General features: G+C 37.8%; 2 protein-coding genes across 7 annotated transcripts in view; one reads left to right on the forward strand and one right to left on the reverse strand.

The window, feature by feature from the left end:
- Positions 1–3,398, reverse strand: part of CNOT2 (CCR4-NOT transcription complex subunit 2) — a 110,086-nt gene extending 106,688 nt beyond the window's left edge. The window contains exon 1 of the mRNA XM_010358718.2: positions 3,251–3,398. The gene's annotated coding sequence lies outside the window, so the exon portion shown is untranslated. The remainder of the gene's footprint in view (positions 1–3,250) is intronic.
- On the forward strand, positions 3,096–22,996 carry LOC104658651. 6 transcript variants are annotated; one of them, XR_004059533.1, is made up of 4 exons: positions 3,335–3,419; positions 3,525–3,663; positions 3,823–3,892; positions 6,398–7,551. XR_004059533.1 is itself a non-coding variant. In XM_030938638.1 (3 exons), the coding sequence occupies exons 1-3, from the start codon at positions 3,282–3,284 to the stop codon at positions 20,549–20,551; spliced, it is 246 nt and encodes an 81-aa protein (XP_030794498.1). In that variant the 5' UTR covers positions 3,096–3,281; the 3' UTR covers positions 20,552–22,996. The 6 variants fall into 6 exon arrangements, 3 of the variants coding, with proteins under 3 accessions (XP_030794498.1, XP_030794497.1, XP_030794496.1); XM_030938638.1 differs by lacking the exons at positions 3,525–3,663; positions 6,398–7,551 and adding an exon at positions 20,514–22,996 and having other exon boundaries at positions 3,096–3,419; XM_030938637.1 differs by lacking the exon at positions 3,525–3,663 and having other exon boundaries at positions 3,119–3,419.
- The last annotated feature ends 1,774 nt before the right edge of the window (positions 22,997–24,770 follow it).

A 24,770-nucleotide genomic window follows, 5' to 3' on the forward strand; every position in this document is an offset into this window, starting at 1 on the left:
TTCCAGGACATTCCTAATAGTATACACAAAGTAAATAAATGAACAAGCCACATCAGCATGATTACTCATAACAGTTGAATTCTAAAATAGAAATCCAAGGATGTCAAACAGAAAAACTAAAGAAATGAAACCCTAATTTTCATTCCACTTCAAGGTAAACTTTCTACAACGACATCAACTTTAGCACAGCTCTTTTCAAAATATCTGGTATAAGTCACAGTGAAATTCAATCCCTTTAAGTATCACAGGTAGAAACTGCTCTTAGTAAGGAAGAACAGTCAGCTAGCTGTATCATCAAGCAGAATAAGTTCTACCATAGCACTAGATCCCTTGATTAACACTGTATGTAATTCCACTCAAACATTACAGTACACCTCATATTAACTCTGCCCCTAAACTGCCCTACCCGGTACCTTGGATCTTTTGCCTCTTTGTGTTACAAAATCCACTACAGATCCAGGTAACAAATAACATCATAAATGTTTGGTTGTATATTTTCCTGAAATCTCAGGAAAATTTTAACAAATTTTAACAACAAAAAAACCGCTATTGTTTAACATTGCTTTTAAAGAGCAAAAAAATAAATTGTAAGCTAAGTGTTTTTCACTAGTCCATTAATGCTTACTCATTATTTCACATATACATGTGAAGCATACATTCTATTTATATTATCAGAAAATCTTATGAAGTCTGTCACTAGAAAACATAAAACTATAACTTATACAGGTTGTAAAAAATTCTGTAATGGTCTTTCAAAATATAGGTACTTTTAATACCAGTATCTACTAAAGGAATACAAATGAGAACTGGGTTAGAAGCACTTCTAATAAAATCTGTTCATACACCTGAAAATTTTATTTACTTTTGAACAAATAATTTTCAGGTTATAATAACTGTAAAGCATCTCTGAAAAATCAAAAAGTGCAACACCCAAAGTTATAAAGCAAAACAATGGTAATTAGTCCTTGTAGGGAGGTATATGGGAAGTTGTATCATTCTGAATTGTTTTTGTTTTTGTTTTTTGCCCAGCATCAGAAGATAAGCCACATTCTGAGTTTTATCTTCAAGATCAGGTACTTGGGGATATAAATCACTCACACACAAGCATTTTGCCCTCCTTTTCCACCATATAAATTAAAGTATTACAGAAACTGAAAAACTGTATAGGCTGTATTTGCTGCTTGGTTAAACAAACAGGCAATTCTCATTCCCTGAGATCAGATTAGGTTACAGATCTCTCTACAATGTATACTTAAAAAAAGATTCCTGCCAACAAATGTTTACATTAACTTTCTTTGTATTGATGAAGCACTAATTCAGATACAAAAAAAAAACTTTAGCAGAGGTTCTCACTTCCTCTCTAAAATACAAAGTATTCACAAAAGTTATTACAATTCAAGCTCTCAGAAAATATGAGAGAAAGATACCTTTTTTACAATAAGGGTCTTACAAAGTCAAGAAATAAGTGAGTAGAGTGGAACATGTTTTGTCTTTAAGTGTATTTTGTATTTCTTTTTCTTTAGATTTAACATTATAAAAGAACTACAAACTAAACAAATTCAACATACAGAGCTTACTAATTATCTTGGTCCATTATAAACATTTCAATGAACTGGGCTCTGAATATAGACAACCATTTCAGCCCACTATGATTCTTAACCCTTTCAATTCGCAATCTTACAAAATTATAAGAGACATATTCATTGACGTTTGGAAAGAACTGTTGTCAATTATGCCAAGCATTCCCAAACTCAACATAAACCTTGTATGTAAATGGATACTTTAAATTTTCTATCTCATCCCTCACCCCATACTTTATTCTTTCCACTTATCTTGCTTCAAAAGGGAAATCAAGAGTCACACTTATGATACTGAGCTCTAAAAATTCCTAATATCAAGCATGAAGTATGTTCAACTTTGGAACCTTAAATTCAAGTTGGCCTCCCTCGTGAACTGACTTTGATTACTTTTTACCATTTCACCAAGAATCTAAGGGTTCAAATCAGTGTACTTAATTACGAAGAACTGCCCAAACGATTTTAAAAGGAGTGGGATTCTCTGACCAAGAGTTTTATGGAAATGAAACAATGTTGCACTCAGTCTTCCGGATGTTGAAAAGTGAAGATGTCTCCAAGGATTCGAAGGAAGTTGATGTTTAGGTTCCTTCTGAGAGGGTGGTACCCTTATGTAAGACTTTTGTGGTGGTAATACCGTACCTACAGGCCTGGAATAAATATAAAGTCTAAAACCTTGGAAATACTTTGTGTAAAAGAAAACTACAATTCACTTTTGCTAAGAACCACAGTTACCAAGAGTCATCAGCTTTCTCCCGGACAGACAACAGTGCCTCAATTAAGAACTACAAAGGGCTCTTTTAACCCTACTCTTTTCTTCTGAGAAACTTTTAAGTGAGACCTACAACAGCAAAAGGTGGAGAGGCCCCTGCGGAAGTAGAAACCCAGGGCTTGCAACTTCACAGACAGAAGCATCTGTGGTTCCTCCGCCGCCCCAGGACCATCCGGACTCAGTCTACGACACTACGGAAGCTTCACCTTCCTGGTGCGGTGGCAGAAGCAGCATCGCAGTTGCATTCCTTCTCCCTCCACCATGCACAACCTTCGGTATCCCAGGGCCTGCAGTCTCCTGACACCCGTTAGCCAGTCCAGTGTCTCCCATCTGACACACACACACTAACAGAAATACACATAACTGGCAGATGATATACGTGTATTGAGAATGTAAGGAGCCAGAGCCAGCACCAGCTGCTGGGAAGGCGGCAGAGCCGTCTAAAGCGGGCTCGAGCTCCTCAGCCACGGCCGCAGCCGCCTTCTCTTCTCCCCCAGGAAGCAGCGCGGCGGTAGCGGCTCCTCCGCGCTGGCGGGAGCCTAGGGGAGTGGAGTCTGGGGAAGCCCAGCCACTCGCGGATGGGACCGGGCCTAGGATCTGGAGCTGCTGCTGCTGCAGCGGCCCGAGTACAGCGACGCTTTACGTCCCGTCCACCACCACCCCCATACACACCCCCTCCCTCCCTCCACCGCCGCCACCCCCCCTCCCCGCCCGCTCCGCTCTCCCTCTCTCGATTGGAGCCAAGACAAAAGCAACGGGAAGCGGCGGGCCGGTACGCTACCGGCGGACCCCGGGCGCGGCCGGACCGGCCCCGGGGCATTCCCCCGCCTTGCGGGGGCCCCGAATCCGCCGCCCCTGCCGCGCGCCCCGCTGCCAGACTTCCGAAAATTTGCCAAAAACTCACCGCATGAATTTTCTTGTCCCGCGGATCCAAGATGGCGACGTATCCACCGCGGAGGCTGCTGGGAGCAAGACCTTTACCCTCTGACCGCCGCCGTGACCCCCGTCGCTCCGGCTTCCCTCCGGGTGGCGGCGGAAGGTGGGAGCGGCGACTGCAAAGCAGCAGGGATAGGGTGGGTAGGCCGCTTCCAGCGCGCTTCTAACAAGGTGGAGAGAGGCGCTTCACTCCCCTACAGCCCTCTCACTGCTGCTCCGTCTTGTCTCCCATCGACTCACAGGGAGGCTTGCTGCTCCTCTGCGGCCGTTACAGAGAGCGGGGCTTCTGCGGCCGCTACGGTTTCCCTGGGGCCAAGTTGCTTCGCAGAGGGCTCTGGCCCTGAGTCCGAGGGGGACCGCAGGGTCCAGGGGCGATGAATGGTGAGGTGGCTTCAGTCCGCCCTCCCTGGGGATGCTGAGCGTGTTCGTGTTTGTGTTTGTGTTGGACACCCCGCCCCCGCACGTCCGCCGCCTCACTCCTCCCCTCCTCACTCCCGCCACCTGGAGCGAATTTAACCGTGTCCCTGTTTCCTCCCACAGCTCCCGCAACCTCTGGAGCTTGTGCGCGTACTTCTGGGACCGGCACCACGTCACCGTCACCTTCTGAGTAGTGAGTTCCCCTCTGATGAAACCACTGGTGTATTTACTCACCATCCTCACCTTTTTTTTTTCCAACCTGATGGAAGGAAGTACATAATGGAGAGCAAGTTTTTAAAGCACGGTCTTGTCGTGTGAACTTGCTCTAGCCAAATTAGGTTTATAGCACTTTTTCTGACTCTCATTCCCCCCAGTCTGCACATAAACAAGAGTGACCAGCTGGGTCATCCGCAAGACCATTTGAAATTATTGTGGCTTGGGTGGAAACTTAAAGGAGTGAAGTATCTGCTTTCCGGAAAAATCGTTGTCGTTCAAAGTGAAATTAAACTTGTTTTCTTTGCAATAATTCCCCTTTATTTCTTTGTATGTCTGTAAACTCTTCATTCTTTTTGTAATTACTAGACATTTCGTTCTTAAAAAGAGCCTCTGCATGTGTGTTTTGGAATTATGTAGCTTCATAATGTGAAAATTGTTCTTTTCTATTTGAGTAGTTAATTTGAAGTAAATAAAATGTCTACTTCAGTTGGTTGTTTCTTTTAAAAATTCACCTTTTCCTTACAAAAGAATCACTGTAATCCAATTTAAATTTATCATTGAAGATCAAAAGCAAGAAATAGCAAGAAACACAACATACTATAAAATAAAAGGTAGCTGTTATGTTTTTGAAGGTAAGGTGTTTTGACATAGCAGACATTGTGTGAATTTATTTCAACTCCTAGTGGTACTGGTGTAGACAGAAAATGTTTTGCTTGGTTATTCATTTCATCAAACATTCTACTTCATTTTTTTTTTTTTCACTTCAGGAAAATTCGAGGAGGAACAACACATTTGTGTCTTTCCTTCCTTTCTCCCCGTCTTCTCCAAATAGTCCCTTCCTCTTTCTGCTTTCTCCTCCTCTCATGTTAACATCTTCAACCATAAGATGGTGTGTTAAAAGATTGGTTATACCTCTATAGAATGACTTCCAGAGGGTGTAAGTCTGATTTGAGAGTTTTATTACCTTGAGTATTTTACTGGAAGAGATAGAACAAACATTTTTATAATAAACGTGTGGGTTAGGAGTGTTAGGAGAAAATGCACTGATACTATTACTTTCAATATTTGATACTACTTACTTTGACTCACTGAACACTGTTTAGGATGAAATCACTTGAAGCCATGTTGAAGAACAAGCCTTTAATTGTCCTATTATTTGTGCCAAATCTATTATAAATTTGTTAAAATTTTTTTAATACCTACCTTAGAGGGTACTGTAGGTGTTTAATGAGCTAGCATTTGTTAAAGGCTTGTGTAGTAAGAATTCTTACTATAAGAATTACTATTCTTACTGTAAGAATAGATGCTACATTTTTAAAATTGTCCTGTTGCATCAAAAAGTTCGTCTTTATTGGTAATGTTAATCAAGTTTGCCCATTTGGTAGTTTGGTTTTCTTTTGACTATCTTAATAGATTTTCTTTCTTTTACCTGAAAAGTAGTCCATACTAATAGGCACATGTTTTGTGTATTTCCAAAATATGTGTTATGTTAAATCCAGACTTTGAGGGAAAAAAAATACCCTATTAAGGGAAGAATGAGTTTGTGTATAACTTGTAGAAGGAGGCCACCCATTTTTAGAAAAGTATGGATGGTATTGAAAATTTTGCCATGGCAAGGGATAAAAAGCACAGGCTTCTCTAATGTGTCTAAAACAACATTTGAATCCCCTTTGTTCATTCCCTAAATCTCCTGCTCCTTTAGGATTCCTGGTTTTCATTAATAGTACCACCATTCACTTTTTTGCTCAAGCATAAAACTTGGAATTTTCTGTGATTCTTCACACTCATACAGCTCATCAGACAGTACCATCAATTCTGCCTGACAAATATATTCTGAATTTAGCTGCTTATCACCTCCACTGCTACAGCCCTTGGGAGCCACCATCATCTCTTGCTGGACCACAGCAATATCCACACTAGCTGCTTTCACTTTCTATCTGTACCCTCATGAAAATTTTCCCATTCAAACCATTCTCTATATACCAACCAAAGCAATCATTTAAAAAATGTTACTAGTTTATATCACTCCCTTGTGCACACAGAATGAAATCGGAATTCTTTACCATAGCCTTCAAGACTGCATAATCTGGCCCCTGCCCACTTCTCCATCTTCCCAGGAAGCAGTACGGGAAGTTGTTCTCACCCTTCTTACTGCCTCCTTTCTATCATGGGCTGAACTCTTTGTAGTCTGTAGCAGAGCCTGTTGTCCCCCAAAATTCCATTTTTTTCATAGTAGTAGACATGGATACATGGCTACCCAGAACAAAGACTGTATTTTGCAGCCTTCCTTGTAGCCATGTAATAGTGCTGGCTGATGGGATATAATCATTGTATCATGTGGCACACTTGTAAAACCATCCTTAAAAGATAGTCGGTGTACACCTTCAATGCGGCTTTTCCTTTATCGTGTACCATGGACTATAGATGTGATCTTGGAACTCTAGCTGCCAATTTGTGTCTCATGCAGGTTTTCTCATTCTAGGGATGGCAAAACTGGTGGAAACCAGGGTCCCTGAGGACTTTGTGGATGAGAGCACCATGCCAGCCCTGCACTCGTAAATGTCTATATTATTAAAGCCACTATTTTGGGGTCTCTTGTTCTCAACTGAATTTAATCTTACCTGATACTCTGTCTCAGGGACTTTGCACTGTTTATTTTTTATTTATTTTTTTTTCAGCCTGGGATGTGGTTTTACTGTCTTGAATATGGCTCATTCATTCTCTTCCTTCAAGTTAACCCAAATATATCTGACAGGCCTTCCATGGCCACCCTATCTAAAATAGCTCCCATTCCCATTTATTGTCTATCAATCACGTGCCCCTCTATTTTCTTAATAGCATTTATAATTTATCATTATCTTCTTTATTCACTGTTTATTTCCTACCTCCCTTCACCATACAAAAATATAAACTACACCTGTTTTGTTCACTACTTTATCCTTCACATATGGTGGGCATTAGATAAGTGCTGTTAGTGAGTCAGTGAATGAAGCAACAAAATTCTTATCCAAGATTAGCTAGACTTTTTTAATATTAAATGAGTAAATGTCAAAAGGTATCCTTAACACAAAATTTGTAAAATCCAATCTAGGAAACAGGAAAAACGGTACTAAACCAATACAATATTCCTAGCCTTCAACTTAATAAAGAAGATGTCTACCTTTTTCTGGGAAATCTGTAAGGCTATTACAAGGGGGAAAAAAAGTAGACTACACTGCAGTATATCCAGGGCTAAAATTCACACTAAAAGGGGTCTGATTTATAATTTATTAGACCTCAGTTTCTTCATCTGAAATACGTGTAAGAATCTTAAGCTTTGAATGGTAATATTATAACAGTTAAAAGTTTAATAGTAAGCCCAACTTATGAGTAACAAAACATGTTAAACATTAATCTTCAGGCATTGTTTTAACAAGTGGTTATTTCTTGATAGTACTGGCAAGGGTTCAGAGAAACAGGGCTACTTATGTTGCTGAGAGTGTATGTTGGCAGCACTTTTCTAGAATGCAGTTTGGCAATATGTATCAAAAGCCTTGAGCATGTGCATTTGACCTAGCAATTCTTTTAGAAATGTGTCATAAGCAGGCTGGGTGCAGTGGCTCATGCCTGTAATCCAAGCACTTTGGGAGGCCAAGGCGGGCGGATCACCTGAGGCCAGGAGTTAGAGACCAGCCTGGCCAACGTGGTGAAACCCCCGTCTCTACTAAATACAAACAGATTAGCTGGGGGTGGTGGCGCACACCTGTAGTCCCAGCTACTTGGAGGCTGAGGCAGGAGAATCGCTTGAACCCGGAAGGCAAAGGTTGCAGTGAGCTGAGATCATGCCACTGCACTCTAGCTTGGGTGACAGAGCAAAACTCTGTCTGAAACAAACAAAAACAAAGTCCAGGCATGGTGGGTCACACCTGTAATGCCAGCACTTTGGGAGTCTGAGGTGGGGGTGGATCACCTGAGGTCAGGAGTTCGTCAAAGACCAGCCTGGCCAACATGGCAAGACCCCCATCTCTACTAAATTAGCTGAGCATGCTGGCGGGTGCCTGTGGTTTCAGCTGTTGGGGAGGCTGAGATGGGAGAATCACTTGAACCCAGGAGGCAGAGGTTGTAGTGAGCCGAGATTGTGCCACTGCACTCCAGCCTAGGTGACAGCGAGACTCTGTATCAAAAAAAAAAAAAAAAAAAAGTATTATAAGCAAATAAGGATGTGTTTAACAAGTTAATTGCAAGGGTACTCTTTACTGCATCATTTATTAGGAGATTGGTTAACTAAGCAACATCCATACAGTGAACAGTATTCAGCCATTTGAAATGAAGTGGAGGAAATTTTATTGACATGATATATTGTTAAGAGCAAAGAAAAAGTTTTAAAATACAAATGTTTACTTTGTAAGTCTCACAAAGATCATCTAATGAAATATGCATGAAGTGTTAAGTCAGCCTTGCAAACGTAACTATTTTTTCATTATTTTTATCTCAGTTACTGTTAGAGGAGCATTTTATATTGAATGAGGATCTTTATTAAAACTTCTCGGCCGGGCGTGGTGGCTCAAGCCTATAATCCCAGCACTTTGGGAGGCCGAGACGGGCGGATCACGAGATCCGGCCACTGCACTCCAGCCTGGGCGACAGAGTGATGAGACTCCGTCTCCAAAAAAAAAAAAAAAAAAAAATACTTCTCTTCAGCCTTCTGTGAAATCTTGTTATGATGGCTATAGTGACACTATATTAAACATAACCAGAATATGTTTATGCTCAAATATTTCAAGCAATATTTGATGCTTAAAATACCAAAATGACAATGAAAATGAAAGAAATTTGGATAGTTCCTTAGAGTTAATTGTGTTTCAGATATGAACATAAAGTATGTTTTTAATATTACCAGTTTTGAGAATAATAGAATAAATGCCTTCTCACCTTAATAAGATGTTCTGTTCTGACTCCGTATTCATTTGGCATTTGTTTTTCAAATGTAGCTGAATCTCATTCATGTGCCAGGCACTGTGTTTTGTCTCTGAGAGACAGGAAAAACCAAACTTTTTTCCTGTTCTCAAATACTACTCAATACAATACTTCTGCAACAAGATGGGGTGGGGTAGCGGTCCCCTCTCACCCCTGCCCACATCAAACCATCAATTCTCTAGCAGACATCAGCTGGGTGTCTCAATTCTATTCAGTTTTGACACTGTCTACCTGGAGGCAACATCACATTGAACAGATTGAGGGCTTGGTACTACAAGACTGCCCCCACCACTTCCAGGGCCAGCCACAAGTAGTAGGTTGTCACCTATACTCCTGACCAAGCTATAAATCAGGATTCCCATGATCCCTTCCTCAGGTTCAATGAGTTCACTAAAGTGGCTCGCAGAAGTCAGAGAAACTACTTGCATTTACCCATTTATTATAAAGGATATTACAAAGCATACAGGTGAACAGCTGGATGGAAGAAGAGTCTGCACACCTTTTCTCCCATACCTTGCCCTATGTATAGGTAGGGAGAAGAGGTGTGGCAATTCCATGCCCTCTCCAGGCAGGCCAGCTTCCGAGAACCTCGTAGTGTTCAGCTATCAGGAAGCTCTCTGAACCCTGCTTGTCCTTTTGGGTTTTTATGGATACTTCATTTTGTAGGCATGATTGATTACATTATTGGTCATGGTGAGCAAATAACCTTTAGCCCCCTCTCCCCTCCCTGGAGGTGAGGAGCCAGCTTAAAGTTCCAACTCCCTAATCACATGGTTGGCTTCCCTGGCAACCAGCTCCCATCCTGAAGCTATCCAGGAGCCCATCAAGAGTTAGCTCATTAGAACAAAAGATTCTCCTATCATCCAGGAAATTCCAAGGGGCTTAGGAGCTCTGTGTCAGGAACCAAGGGTCAAAGACTGAATAGAACAAGATTCTCCTAGTGCCCCTATCTAGAAGTTTTAGGACTTCTGGGCTAGGAAACAGGGATGAAAACTAAAAAATCGATACAAAAGATAGATCTATATATATAATATTATAAATCACATCCTGTCATTTAGTTCTCAAGAAAACTATGTGATGTCAGAATAATAGTATAATGTTTTCCATTTTCTTGTATACTACATGTATGTAGTATATATCATTTAAACTTGTGAACCACATTTCCCCCCCTTTAAGTATCCTTTTCCGTATATTGAATCTCTCTAATACTCATCACCTTTGGAATTGATCATGGCAGTATTAAAGCCACTTCTCTTCTTAACTGAACATTAAAGATGCTATTATCCCTCCAGTGCTTTTGTGGGTCACTATCATCTATAAAAATAACCTAAAAGGAGAAGCCAAATAAATGAGGTAACCGGTGGAAAGAATATAAGATCCTTAGAATCTAAAAAGTGGCTGTAACCAATCAGCATAATAAAACCTCTAACAATAGAAAATATAGTTACCACTTAGTTTAGCATCTGCTAAATGGCTAGGACCATAATTACATGATTTCACTCAATCTGTGCAACATTTCTAGGTGATAGGTGGTATTTGCATTTTACAGATGAGGAAATGGAGGCTTTAAGAGAGGCTGCTTTAGATTACACAGATTATAAAGAGGATTGGAATTCAGGTTTTGTAACTACAGAACCTATTCTTTCTTTTTTAAATGTAATTTTAAAAATGTGTATAATATTTTTGTATATTCATTTTCTTGGGAGAGGATCCATAGATGTCACAAGATTCTCGAAGAGGTCTTTACTGAAAAAAAAAAAAGTCTGAGAACCACTAAAACTCCGTGCTGTGAATTTAGTGCACTTAATAATGGGGAAGAAAGTAACTCCGACATAGTTTGGCCACAGAATATATTTTTGAAATGTTACTAATCAATCAAATGAATAAATATGGAGAAACTAGGTAGATGCTTAAAATTCTGATTCAACTAACTTGAGTTGCTATTATACACTGGCCCCACAGAGTATACACTACTGTTTCTCAGTCTTGAGTATTATAGGAGCACCTTTTATGAATTTTTGTGGATACCCAGTGTGATAAACTATTTTCTTATACAGTTACCCTAATATATACAAATAGAAAACTAGGAGTAAACTTATGTTTTTAGCTCTATTTTAACTATTAAACTAGAAAAAATTAGGAATGAAATAAAATTAAAATATTTTAAGTTAACAACATTAATGTAAAAGTGTTTTGTTAAGCCTAAATCATCAATGGAAACAGAGCACAGATTTATTTGAATTTTAGATACCTATGTTGCCGTGTGATAACTCAATTTTCCTAAGTTTTCTCTGTTATAATTTTTTTGAAACCTTTGTTCCAGAAGCAAGCAATTACAATATTTGATGTTTCCCTGGCATAAATGGATCATTAATTTACTTATTCTTTACTGTAGCCCAGGGCAATTTTAAGTTAGATAGTCTGGCTCCAACTCTATTATAAGCAAACAAAAACATGGGCACTCAAGTCAAAGTGTTTATTTATATAATGGTGTTTTTTTAATCCAAAACTGAGATGTTAATTTTTAGATTACTTTCGAAATAAAAGTACAAAACTGAAGATTTTTTATAATAACTCACAAATACTAAAAAATATGTTAGTGGGCCACTAGAGATTTAAGAAGCAAGGTTATGAGCATAAGGATTTTGGATAGCTAAGATCTGGAATTTTATCTAACTGAAACACATGCAAGCTTCAGTGCCCTTTGATAAAAATGCAATATTTTAAAAATGACTTCTGTAAACCTCAGTTTTGCTGCCTAAAATTTGTGCATAAAAATATGACTATGCTTTTCAGGACTGTCACAAAAATGTTATCAGATGGGCTGGGCGCCGTGGCTCACGCCTGTAATCTCAGCACTTTGGGAGGCCTAGGAGGGCAGATCATGAGGTCCGGAGATCCAGACCAGCCTGGCTAACATGGTGAAACCCCATCTCTACTAAAAATACAAAAAAAATTAGCCGGGCATGGTGGCGGGCGCCTGTAGTTTCAACTACTCAGGAGGCTGAGTTAGGAGAATGGCGCGAACCTGGGAGGTGGAGCGTGCAGTGAGCTGGGATCATACCACTGCACTCCAGACTGGATGACAGAGCAAGACTCCATCTCAAAAAAAAAAAAAAAAAAAATGTTATCAGATAACATGTGCAAATGCTTACTTAGCACAGTGTGTGGAATGAACCAACCACTCAAATAGTTGCGATGATGGTGATGATAATAGTTTTATGTGGAAAACCACATGTAATCTAAGAATTTTTAATACAGAAAATTACTAATGAGGCACCTGAAAAGGATAATGGAAGAAAATAATAGACTATATAGATAGTCATTTAAAAAAAACAACAGAAATATAAATGTGCCAGCTAGTTGAGTGTTAAATATTTTCTGTTGAGAACTAAAAAATAAATCAGGTAAGGTAGGGAAGTAAAACGTATCCCTAAATGATTACATTTTATAGCGTCAACTAGTGATCATGTTTTTTTTTTTTTTTTGAGATGGAGTCTGGCTCTGTCACCCAGGCTGGAGTGCAGTGGCACAATCTCAGCTCACTGCAAGGTTCAAGTGATTCTCTTGCCTCAGCCTCCTGAGTAGCTGGGACTGCAGGCTCCCGCCACCACGCCCGGCTAATTTTTTGTATTTTTAGTAGAGACAGGGTTTCACCATGTTAGCCAGGATGGTCTTGATCTCCTAACCTCGTGATCCGCCCGCCTTGGCGTCCCAAAGTGCTGGGATTACAGGCGTAAGCCACCGCGCCCGGCCGTGATCATATTTTATTTTGCTGCCATAAAAATAGTATTTTTAAATCACTTTTAAAAATAAACATGTTAACTAATCTTGAGTTTATGTAATGGCATCCCTTTCACAGTTACTAAGAGGATTTTAAAAGACCCGTCACTTTTTAAAGACATTGTTTAGAAGAAGATAGTTACCGGATAGTTACAACAGTTTTTAAACAATCTTACATTTTTAATATGATGTCCAACTCTGAAGTAGTTAGAATGGATTGTCATAATCAATTAAGATTTTTAAAAACACTGCCTATTATAGAGGTAAACACCATATTTTATAAAACACTTACTGTACTTCGTCAGTAAGAGTAAGATTAATTTCCATTAGCTTGTGGATTATAAAAGTTGCTACTGCTGCCATAACTTTGGTGAACATGATTCTGGAGAAATATTATCCCCAAACCTCTTCTTTTCCTTCTAATGAAGCAGCCTGCAATTAGGAAATAACTCTTCATAAGCATAACCCATGTAAGTGAGCATGTAATAGTTAAATGGCAAAATCCAGAGAAACAGCCAATTGATCTTTTACAAACTCAGCAGCTGCCACTGAGGAAACAGATGATAATGTAGCACAAAAAGATACCAGAAAACACAGGGCTTCTAGATACTTAGTAAGGAAGACCTTTTTGAAAGCTTTATCCTGAAAACTAATCTCTTCTTGCTGAAAGCCAGGGGATCTTAGAATCTTAGCAAAAACACCACCACTTACAATAGAGCAGAGGGAAGAGAAAATTTGTTTTGAATGAACCAACAACAGCAGACATTTATTATACTTTTTTTAATTTATAAGAAAAAAAGATTGAATTGAATCACAGTTCTGCAGGCTGTACAGGAAGCATGGTACCAGAATCTGCCTGACTTCTGATGAGGGCTTCAGGAAGCCTACAATCATGGTGGAAGGTGAAGGGTGAGCAGGCATCTCAACATGGTGGAGGGGGAGCAAGAGAGAGCTATTATACTTCTTTAAGTTAAAGAATCTACTTGGCTTTGCCTAGTTCCTTATAGAAACAGAAATTACAAAAAGGGAATGAAGGAGGGAGAGAGGAAGGAAAAAGGAAGAAAAAAAGGAAAAGGGAAAGGAAAAAGGAACAAGGAAAGGAAAAAGAAAAAGGAAAGGAAGATTCTAAACTAGATTCCTCAGTACACTAGTTACGTAAGATACTGATAAGTATTCTGTTAAAAAAAAAAAAAAAAGATTTCATTCTAATGCTCTGAATTAAGAGGTTTCATTATTGCCAAAGTTGTTTGTTCCTTGTTTTTCTTCTTTTTTTTTCTTTTTTTTTTCTTTTTTCTGAGACAGGATCTCAGTCTGTCACCCAGGCTAGAGTACAGTGTGGCGCAATCAGAGCTCACTGCAGCCTCCAACTCCTGGGCTCAAGTGATCCTCTCACCTCAGCCTTCAGAGTAAATGGGACTAGAGGCATGCACCACCACATCCAGCTAACTTTTAATCATTTTTTTGTAGAGACACGGTCTCACTATATTGCCCAGGCTGTTCTCAAACTCCTGGGTTTGAGACTCCTCCCACCTTGGCCTCCCGAAGTACTGACTGAGATTATAGGTGTGAGCCACTGTGCCAAGCCTCTTGGTATGTTAATGTGTTAATATATGTGTACCTAAGTACCTTAGTTCTTTTTTATTGAAGATTTTAATTAATATCTCACAAAACCACAAGCTATCTAACTACATTTGATGGAGATACTGTACTTGAAAGGCTGAATTTTGGGTTCCTGTACATAGGGATTGACAATTCCCTACCACAGCTTTGTTATAAGAAATTGACACAAGGCCAGGCATGGCTGCTCACGCCCCTAATCCCAGCATGTTGGGAGGCCTAGGCACGAGGATCACTTGAGTGCAGGAGTTTGAGACCAGCCTGGGCAATCTAGTGAGACCACCTCTCTAAAAAAGTTGACACATGATGTGAATTGGATATCACAGGAGATGTTTTTAACAGGACCAAATAAGATATTTCTCTTACCCTTTTAGGACTGAGGTTTTGCCAATACATTAGGCAAGGACTGGCTAACACTTGATATCATAATACTATAGGTACAACAGAATCTTTTTTTTGTTGATGCATTTATAATATTGAGTGGGAGTTTTCCCATTGCCCCATAATTATGATTATGTCCCAAAACTGAGAGTAAAATGCATTGAATACTTCACATTCTAAGTTAAAATAACTTTGAATAATCCCATAGTATTAGCCAAGTAGTGTTACAACCATACCTATCACCACCACCACTACCTCACCACCACCACTCCTACTCACCCTTCGTTAAAAAAATGGTAGGCCTGAGAGAAAATAAGGAAGCCTTTTGGAGAATCCGTTTGTGGATGGGACTGTTCCTGATATATAATTGGAGTGGGGGTTGTATGAAGAGAATCATATCCAAAGATTGAAATTACGAAAATAAGAGGCATATTTCTTTTCTCTGTTGAGTGGTTTGCTGGACCAGAGGACTTGCTGACCTCCTCTACTCATACTTGCTGAGCTGTATGAGTAGAGGAAAGAGAATTTGCAAGAGATGATAGAGAGGCCAGGACAGGAAGAAAGTGGCCTTCATGCCTGTCATTTAGTGTGTCAAGAATAATGGAGATTCCCATGGGTGGTATGAACACCAGGGAAAGTAGGTGAGCTTCAGCCATTTGGTCAGTATGCAGGCTGACCTCAGCAAGAGGGAATCTCTGCAGCAAGAGAAATTAAAGTGGTTTAGTAAACTGGATCCAGATGACCAACATCAGGAAACTACATAATGGGAAGCCCCTGCAGGCTCCTTCAAAGAAGCCTCATTATAGATCTAGCTTTTGGATATTGTCACACAGAGGTTATCAAAATCCAGTTAATGAGGACTGCATCCTTACCCAGTTAAGTAAGAAAATAATCACCCCTTTCTCTGTACTTGGGGTCAGGGTAGAGTAGCGGGGAATAGTGAAAAGAGCTTTAAATTGAGCTGGAGATTGAAGCTTTAAAGTTAACAACATGATTCTTTAATATCATATTGTGATTGTTCTAATAACTTTAAATAACCGAAAAATCAGAGAATCTAGGTAGAATATCTGGGATATCATTAAAGGAGCCATCCTTCTTTTTTTCTATTTGACTTTAAAACTTAAGTAAAGCCAGGGCCGGGCGTGGTGGCTCACACCTGTAATCCCAGCACTTTGGGAGGCCGAGGCGGACAGATCACCTGAGGTCAGGAGTTCGAGACCAGCCTGGCCAACATGGTGAAACCCCGTCTCTACTAAAAAAGTACAAAAATTAGCCGGGCGTGGTGGTGGGTGCCTGTAATCCCAGCTACTCAGAAGTCTGAGGCAGGAGAATCACTTGAACCCAGGAGTCGGAGGTTGCAGTGAGCCAAGATCGCACCACTGCACTCCAGCCTGGGCGACAAAAGCAAGACTCCATTTAAAAAAGAAAAAATAATAAATAAGTAAAGCCAATGCTAAAAGTGGTAGTTCAGACTCAGTTGCTCTCTAATCCTACTTTTCTGTTTAAAATCTGGACTGACTGACAATATACAGATTGAATGATTTTGCTGCCTATGGGTAACAATATCAGGATTGAATGACATAGCTACCTGTCTTTGTAACGGATAGCAAATGCAAAAAGGAGGAGGATTTTTTAGTAAACCAGACAAATAAATAACATGCATGCTTACATTATATAGTTCATTTCAAAATGTGCTTTCAGTCTTTCTTTATCAACTTCTTTGGTGAACTTTATAAAGTTCTGCAATTGAAAACATCCTGGGAAGAATTTTAAAGGTATATCTAAAATTAACAGTTTGAGTGAAGATTCTGGTGTTCAGACAGAACAGACTAGGTAAGCAACATCCTTTGCAGAATGCCATTCTTAAAAATCTTGCTCCTTTTTTCTTTTTTTTTTTTTTTTTTTTTTTTTTTTTTTTGAGACGGAGTCTCGCTGTGTCGCCTGGGCTGGAGTGCAGTGGCCAGATCTCAGCTCACTGCAAGCTCCGCTGCCTCCCGGGTTCACGCCATTCTCTCGCCTCAGCCTCCCAAGTAGCTGGGACTACAGGCGCCCGCCACCTCGCCCAGCTAGTTTTTTTTTGTATTTTTTAGTAGAGACGGAGTTTCACCATGTTAGCCAGGATGGTCTCGATCTCCTGACCTTGTGATCCACCCGTCTCGGCCTCCCAAAGTGCTGGGATTACAGGCTTGAGCCACCGCGCCCGGCCGTTCCTTTTTTCATTTGCCACCCATTACAAAGACAGACAGCTATGTCATTCAATCCAGATATTGTCACTCAGTCTTAGATTTTAAACAGAAAAGTGGGATTAAAGAGCAACTGCGTCTGAACTGCTTTACTTCTGGCATTCACCTTGCTGAAGTTTTAAAATCAAACAATTTCACAGAATTTTAGATCAATATCTTCTAATCAATTAAATTAATATAATTTCACCCAGAAAAAAGCACAGAGTAAATCTAAAACTTGTATTTATTATGACTTAAGATTTAATGTTCCAGGTGAATATTGAATCTCATTGATACTTGGTGCAGTAACATCTAGCATATATCTAGTCAAGCCTTTTAACCATCTCAGTCTATATGGTGTGAAGCGTGAAGAACTGTTCTTCGTTTGTTTGTTGTATTGGTGAGGGAATAATACAAGTGATTGCTTTCCAACTTCAGATCTGGATAGAAACAATTAGATCATTCTTTTATATGAAGGACAACATGAGTCCATGCAAATTCCCAGTGCATTCATGCTGATAAGTATTTACTGTGTACCAGGCACTCATCCAAATACAGGGAAAGTAGAGCAATAAGGAAGGCACCTAAGGTTCCTGTTTTTATGGAGGAGATAAACAATAAATATTCAACATAATATGGAGTGATTAGAACTATCAAGGAAAATAAGATAAGAGCTAGAGAATGATAGCATGCTCTTTTAGATAAAGTGGTCAGTGAAGACATCTGTGAGCAGGTAACACAAGCAAAAGATCTGCAGGAAATGAGGTTACATCAAGTGCATGTTGATATATACATGATTTAGGTGTCAGGCTATGAATTTAATATTCCTTAAGGACAATATTTTTTGTACACTCTGAACAACCCAATCCAAGAAATACAATTAACTTGCCTTTACAAAAAATAGCATATTGTTACATACAGTTATATCTTCATAAAATCTGATTGTTGCTTCTGGTCTTACTCATTTCATTTTAATTCAGCAGATCTTTATTGAGTAATTGCTGTACTTCAAGGCTTTATTCTAGGTTTTTGCTGTATACCATTGAATAAAATAATGAACACTGGCTACCTGGAGATTGCATTCTAATAGGAAAATACAGACAATAAGCAATAAACACAATAAACAAATTATATACTGTGTTAGAAGGTGATTTGTGCTGTAGTGGGGTAGGTAGACGAGAGAAAGGGAGATACTAATTACTTGGACAAGAACAGGTTCCATTAGTAAGTACGCTAGCAGGATGGCCCTCAATTAGGTTAGACCTGAGCAAACAACAGGGACCTGAGGGAGTTAGCCAAGTGCCTGTCTGAGAGAACAGCTCTCCTTGACTCATACGTATATACCTACCCTTTTGCCTCCAAGAAAATTACTATCTTTTTTCCAACCCTTATTATTTTTTTAGCTTATAAAAAATAGAGTAGCGGTGATATACCATCAGTGTATATAATTTACTTGAATACATGACTTGGTTATCTTGTATTTGCATAGGTAGCCACTACTATACACACATATACACACATATGATTTATATGTATATCTGACATAATATGATTTAAAATTTTTGTCATCTGCAAGTGTGAAGCACTACCTTTTTTTTTTTTTTTCCTTTGAGATGGAGTCTTGCTTTGTGGAGTGCAGTGGTGCGATCTCAGCTCGCTGCAACCTCCATCTCCCGGGTTCAAGTGATTCTCCTGCCTCTACCTCCCCCAGTAGCTGGAATTACAGGCATGCGCCACCACGCTCAGCTAATTTTTTTGTATTTTTAGTAGAGACGGGGGTTTCACCTTGTTGACCAGGCTGGTCTCAAACTCTTGACCTCAAATGATCCGCCCACCTCAGCCTCCCAAAGTGCTGAGATTACATGCATGAGCCACCGCACCCAGCCAAGAACTATTTTTAAAGGCACTGAAAAATAACTTATGATTAGAAAACATGTATTTTTATATACTGGCATGTGTAGGTTACACAACAAATATACTTTATGCTTTCCAGTTAAAAAGTAATGGTGTTCTTGAAGACGTGTTAGAAATCCAAAATAATAATTTAAGATAAGTTGGAAGACATGGTAGATTACTCACTGCATGCTATAAATTGAGTGCAGAGCTAGCTAACAAGTGTGGTATGTTGGTATGAGTAGTTAGAAAATTGACTTTTATGAGTTTATTCAATAAAATTAGAATAATTTCAATTCTTTTATTTTTGCTTCATTCCATCTACCTTCCAGATATCATTGACTTTATTATAAAGGTGTTTAAAGTTAACATTATTAATCTACATATATTTGTTATTCTGCAGAGTTAAGTAAAATCTTCTAATCTTTATGTTTCTAAAAGCATGACTTTTAAAAAAAGTAACCACACAATTACAACCAGGCATCTAGGTATTGTAACTGTATTTCCTTTCCATTTTCAAATTGTGTTCTGTTTTTTGAATCAACGTTAAATAACAGGTAACTTTTTGTAACTTTAGATACAATATATTTTACTAAAAAGATCATAAATGTTCCATAAACATATATACTTTTTATACTTCCTTTACTAACCAGGAAGTAATAGGTTTGATTTGCTTTAAAAAAAAAAATAACTTTTTTTCTTCATAAAACCCTTTCTTTCAAATCCTGTCTACAGTGTCTCCTTTCATCTTCTGAATTTACTTTCTATACTTCCTATGTAAAACTTACTAGTTTGGTGCAAAAGGAATTGCGGTTTTTGCAATTACTTTTTTTTTTTTTTTTTTTTACTTTTATCTCCCTAGACTGATGAAGGATGCAATTACTTTTTTAATGGCAAAAACCAACCTAGTAGTATGTGTTGTCTTGTGTCTGTTTTAGCTTCCAAAAATAGACCATACATTTTCCAAGGACAAAGATCCAATTCTTATCAGTTAGAGTAATGATTGTTTCCCAAAGTAATTGTTCCACTGCACTTGTAAAACTCAAAGTTATGTTTTATCCAGATATCTACCTATCTATATCTAAATATGGATATTTATAGTATAGTATACAAAATTATGCTATACTAAAATTGAAATCTTCTTAAAATTGAAAGGGTTTATTTAGTCTGCCTCCCTGAGATAGAGAAAAAAAGGCTTTCTATCACCCCTCCTCTGTCTATAGTGGTTAAGGTTCTATTACCTGAAAAGTTGTGTAGCCAAAGCGGCAATCACCAGCTTGTATATATAAAAAGTTGATCATAAGGACTACCATATAGAAATAAATTTAAACCTAAAATGTTTTTGTTTTATGTTGACACCAAAATATTTTGCTTTTATATCTATACAGTCTGAAAATTCAAAAGAGAAGCAAATGAAAGGACTTTCATTTACTTCTTTCCCCTCTAATCTGCACAAAATGTTAAATGTAGCAGTGTAATAGTTCTTACCATCAAAATATGATTATTGTACTTTAAAAGCAGCCATGAGAACTCTACTCTTTGATAGACTTCGACTTGCAACAACTAAGGTAACATATTATCTGGTTCTACCCAGAAATACATATCTTCATCCTACTCATCTTAGATCATGTGTAAGATTCAGTTATGTTTAAGATGTCCTTTGGAAAAACTCACAGGTTGATCTTTAATACCCACCCTCTACTCACTTTAGGTCCTTATCCCTGATGACTACTTTATTTCTTGCAGGAATAATCCAATTCCAGAGGAGATTAGGAGTTGGATGAGAGGATAGACTCTAATCTTAGAGAAATAAGGTATTGTACAAGTTATCAAGGCCTAGCAATCCAACCACTTTGGCCAGAATTATTACAGAAAGTTGGAAAAAGATTAACTTGATGCAGAGTAATCAGACCTATGGACATTGTGCTTCTTCAGTTTTTCTAACAAGTTTGAACAGGTCAGTGTTGTCACTTGTTAAGAAAAACTAACCAAGATTGGAGTGTCACCTCTGGGCAGAGCTGAAGCTTCATGTGAACTTTAAGTTCACAACTATAAGTAGTGGAGAGATTGGGCATCCATACTGATTTCCAGCTTCTCCGAATATTTTGCTGCCATATTGGTCTTCACTTTACTGTCTCTCTCTCACACACGTTTTTCATGGAAATTTACTTGTTTGATACATGATCTTCTCAAAGTCCAGTGATTCCTACTTTAAAAAGGATACCAAGCAGTTAATCTAATAATACAATCAAGCATGGTGCCTTGTGCTACTTACTGCACACGTTGCATGCCTATGAAGCAGACCCTCTAAATAAGAAGTGCAAGCAAATAATGAAAATCTTAGAAGTCTATTACTTGAACTAACAGGACTTCTAGTTTTGTCTCCTGTAAGAACTCTTAAGAGTATATATGCTTATTAAGGTTTTAGTAGGAAAATTATTTGATATTGTAATTATAAAGAGTTATTATTAGCTGTTTTATCATAATCCAAATTAAAATGTATAGCTATGTTAAAAATTCATACAGTAGTCCTAGTTAAACCATATTTTTAATATTTTTTAAATAAAAATTCAGACTCTAAGGAGAAAAAATTATTTATTAGTCTTAGGTCTTATTTTCTATGTGAATGGCATCAGGTTGAAATTATCACAGTTTTAGTAAAATATTATTTTGGCCTCACTAATAAAAATATATGCTTTACTGAGGGAACCCTAGTGTTATGCCAAGGAATTGCTTCATTGGCCTGATCATTAATAATCATTAGACAAAGAACTAGGGAAAAAACACCACATTTCACATTTGTCAGACAAGCTTATGACCTTAAAACCTAAAAAGTATGGCAAATAAATTGCAGTGTGGTTAATTGAGCTTATTCAGTTTACATATTTTTATAATGTAGGCTTTGACCAAGAACCTTTCAACCCAATCTATTATAACAGATTTAATTGCTCTTCTCTCCTTAAAAAGTTTATGACAGTTAAGAAAGCTAAGCAAAAGTTTTTTTAAATTTCTGATTTTGACTTTTAGATTAGCTACTTAATTAGTAGATGAAATTGATAAATAGCCACTATGATTTTCACTGTGACAGTTTGTTGTAAAATAAATTAAAAATACAGAACTTAAGTTTCAGCCTTCCTAAATTGCTCCCTTGGACTTTACAACTTACTGTTGCCCTTGAGAAACTGGATCACTGAACGAAATCTCTTTTCACACTACCTTCTCTCTAGCAATCTACTGTCTAACAGATGGAGATACCCTAACCCTTGCCTCAGAGGGCTTAAACCATAGAGAGAGTGAAGCAGGCAATAGAAAAATCATAAATAAAATTTGGGTATGTTAAATGTGGTTAGGTACTACAGGAGAAAGATAAAGCAAAGAAGGAATGTAAGGAGTCTGGGTAGGGGTAGGAGCATGGAGGATTGTAATACTAATTTCGATGAAAGGAAAGTCTGAAAAGACGACTACATAGAAACCTGGAGAAAGAAAATTACAAACCATTGAATATCCAGGGAGGAGCATTTCAGGCAAAGGGAGCTGCACATGCAAAGTCCTGGTATGTTCAAGGTCCAGCATGAAGACCAATGAGCCTGGAAAGTAGTGTGCAGAGTGGAAGCTCACTAGGAGACGAAGTAAAAAATGTAATGAGGTGAGAGTAGGAGTCCAATGAAGAAGAGTACAGAGTTCCAATCATAGGTCACTGTAAGCTATTTTGGTAACTTTGATTTTTACTGTAAGTGAAATAAGCCTTTGGAGGACTTGAAGTAGAGAGGTGACATGATCTGTTTTATTAAGAAGAGCTAACTGAATTGGGGAAGAAACAGAAGCAGCAGGAAGGCCAGGTAGGATGCTATAGCAATATTCCAAGTAAAAGGAGATAATGACTTGGAACAGAGCAGTAACAAAGGTGGTGGTGAGAAGCAGTCAGCTTCTGAATGTAGAATAAAGAGCCATTAAATCCATTTAGCTTATTGACTGAAGTACTGTTTTTGTAATTATTTGTGATACATACTTTCATAGTAAAATGTTTGAAAAATATAGGTAGGTGAAAAATCACAGTAAAAATCACCCAGAACCTCACTCTAAACATTTGATGGATAGTCTTTCACTTTTTCTGAATGTATGTGTGTATGTATCCTATATTTATTCAAATGTGATCATACAAAAATCATTTGTTACCCATTATATATATTTTTATATATTTTGATAATTTCCTATTTCTTTGTAAATATTTTCTCGCACCATAGTATTAGTGGCTGAATAATATCGTTTGGATATAGCATAATTTAACCATTTTATAGATAGAACAGTTTATTTATCCAGTATTCTATTGTTGGCCATTTATATATTTTCCAGTTTTTCTCTATTATAAATACCACTAAAATGAACATCTGCATTGCTGTGTCTTTGAAGCTATAGTCACTGTATTACTTAGGAATCTCTGCCTATTAAAAAAATTGTTTTTCATCATATTTGTTTTTTCATTGTGTTTATTTTTAATCAAATAATTACTTTTTTTTATTATTTCAGTAGTTTTTGTGGAACAGGTGGTGTTTGGTTACATGGATAAGTTTTTTGGAGTACTACTCAGCCATAAAAAGGAACAAAATAATGGAATTCCCAGCAACCCGGATGGAGTCGGAGACCATTATTCTAAGTGAAGTAACTCAGTTACTTCATCGTGAAAAACTTCATAAGTGAGAAACATCGTATGTTCTCACTTATAAGTGGGAGCTAAGCTATGAGGACACAAAGGAATAAGAATGATACAATGGACTTTGGGGACTAGTGGGGAAGGGTGGGGGCTGGATGAAGGATAAAAGTCTACACATTGGGTACAGTGTACATTGGGTTTTTTTTCCAGCTATAACCATAGAAAGAAAAGATTATATCAGATGCATATTGATAGATTTTAAAGGGTGCCAAAATATTTGAATATGAGCTATATATAAATTCCTACTGAAGACTAAATAAACATTCATGTATTTTGGAATTTGTTTTCTATTTCTGATAGACTTAGTTATTACTAGGAACAGATGACCAGTTGCAAGAACTGTCACTATTTTAACATTCTCTATCAGCTGTGGCCATGTTGAATTTCTGGCACCTGAGCATTCATATCCATCTGTTTATAGGGCATTATGCCCACTCATGAGGTTTATGCCAGTTTCAAAAAGTCATGTGTAAACCAAAATTGGAAATATATATTCCTTGAGGTATAAATAATCTATTATTTGAACTTTTTGAGTTATGTTTTTAGAAAGAACTTTAGCCACTTACCAATTTGAGATAACTTTCAATTAGGCATATATGGAAAACAACGTTATCAGCAAAATTTTAACTTTACTAAGTAATAAATAGAATAATAGACTTCTTCAATATGAGAAAGTTGAAATTAGGAAAATGCTATAACATATCCTTGAAAAATATTTTGAAACCAACATTTATTTGATACCTGCTGTGTGTGAGGTGCTTTTATATAATTTGTGCATATAATTGTCATAATAATCCTGTGAAATAGATATTATCCTTACTTTGCAAGCAAAGAAACTAAGAAAAGTGATTTACTTAGTGTCACAAGTAGGAAGTGATGAAGATAATTTCAAGCCCAGTTCTTTCTGACTTCAAAGCCCATGCTCTTTTAACCATACTGTGTTGCTTAAGAGATTGGGATCCAAGCATTAGAGCAGATTGACACATCTGTAATGTTGATTGTAAGCAGTTACAGTAGTTAAAATGTACACAACAACAAAACAACCAACCAACCACCAACCAAATGATTGCTTTACTTTTAAAACACTAAATAGTCCAAGATAAATATAAGGATATAAATTAGCTCTCATTATCAGGAGGACAGTGCCATACAGTAATTGTTTTAACTGTAAGAGAATATCTACTTAGACAAAATAAGAGAAGAAAATCTGGTGAGATGTTTGCTTGTTGTCTTTACATTAGCGATTTTCAAAGTTGAAAAAAAAAAAAAAAGTTATTTTTCCCCTACAGAAA

The sequence above is a fragment of the Rhinopithecus roxellana genome, chromosome 10 (assembly GCF_007565055.1).
Source record: "Rhinopithecus roxellana isolate Shanxi Qingling chromosome 10, ASM756505v1, whole genome shotgun sequence".
Lineage (NCBI taxonomy): Eukaryota > Metazoa > Chordata > Mammalia > Primates > Cercopithecidae > Rhinopithecus > Rhinopithecus roxellana.

Excerpts from the sequence above, each read along its gene's own strand:
- LOC104658651 (XM_030938636.1), top strand. The coding sequence starts at position 3,282 with ATGGCGACGTATCCACCGCGGAGGCTGCTGGGAGCAAGACCTTTACCC. Across the intron at positions 3,420-3,822 it reads TGCAAAGCAGCAGGGATAGG|CTCCCGCAACCTCTGGAGCT; the intron begins GTGGGTAGGCCG and ends TTCCTCCCACAG.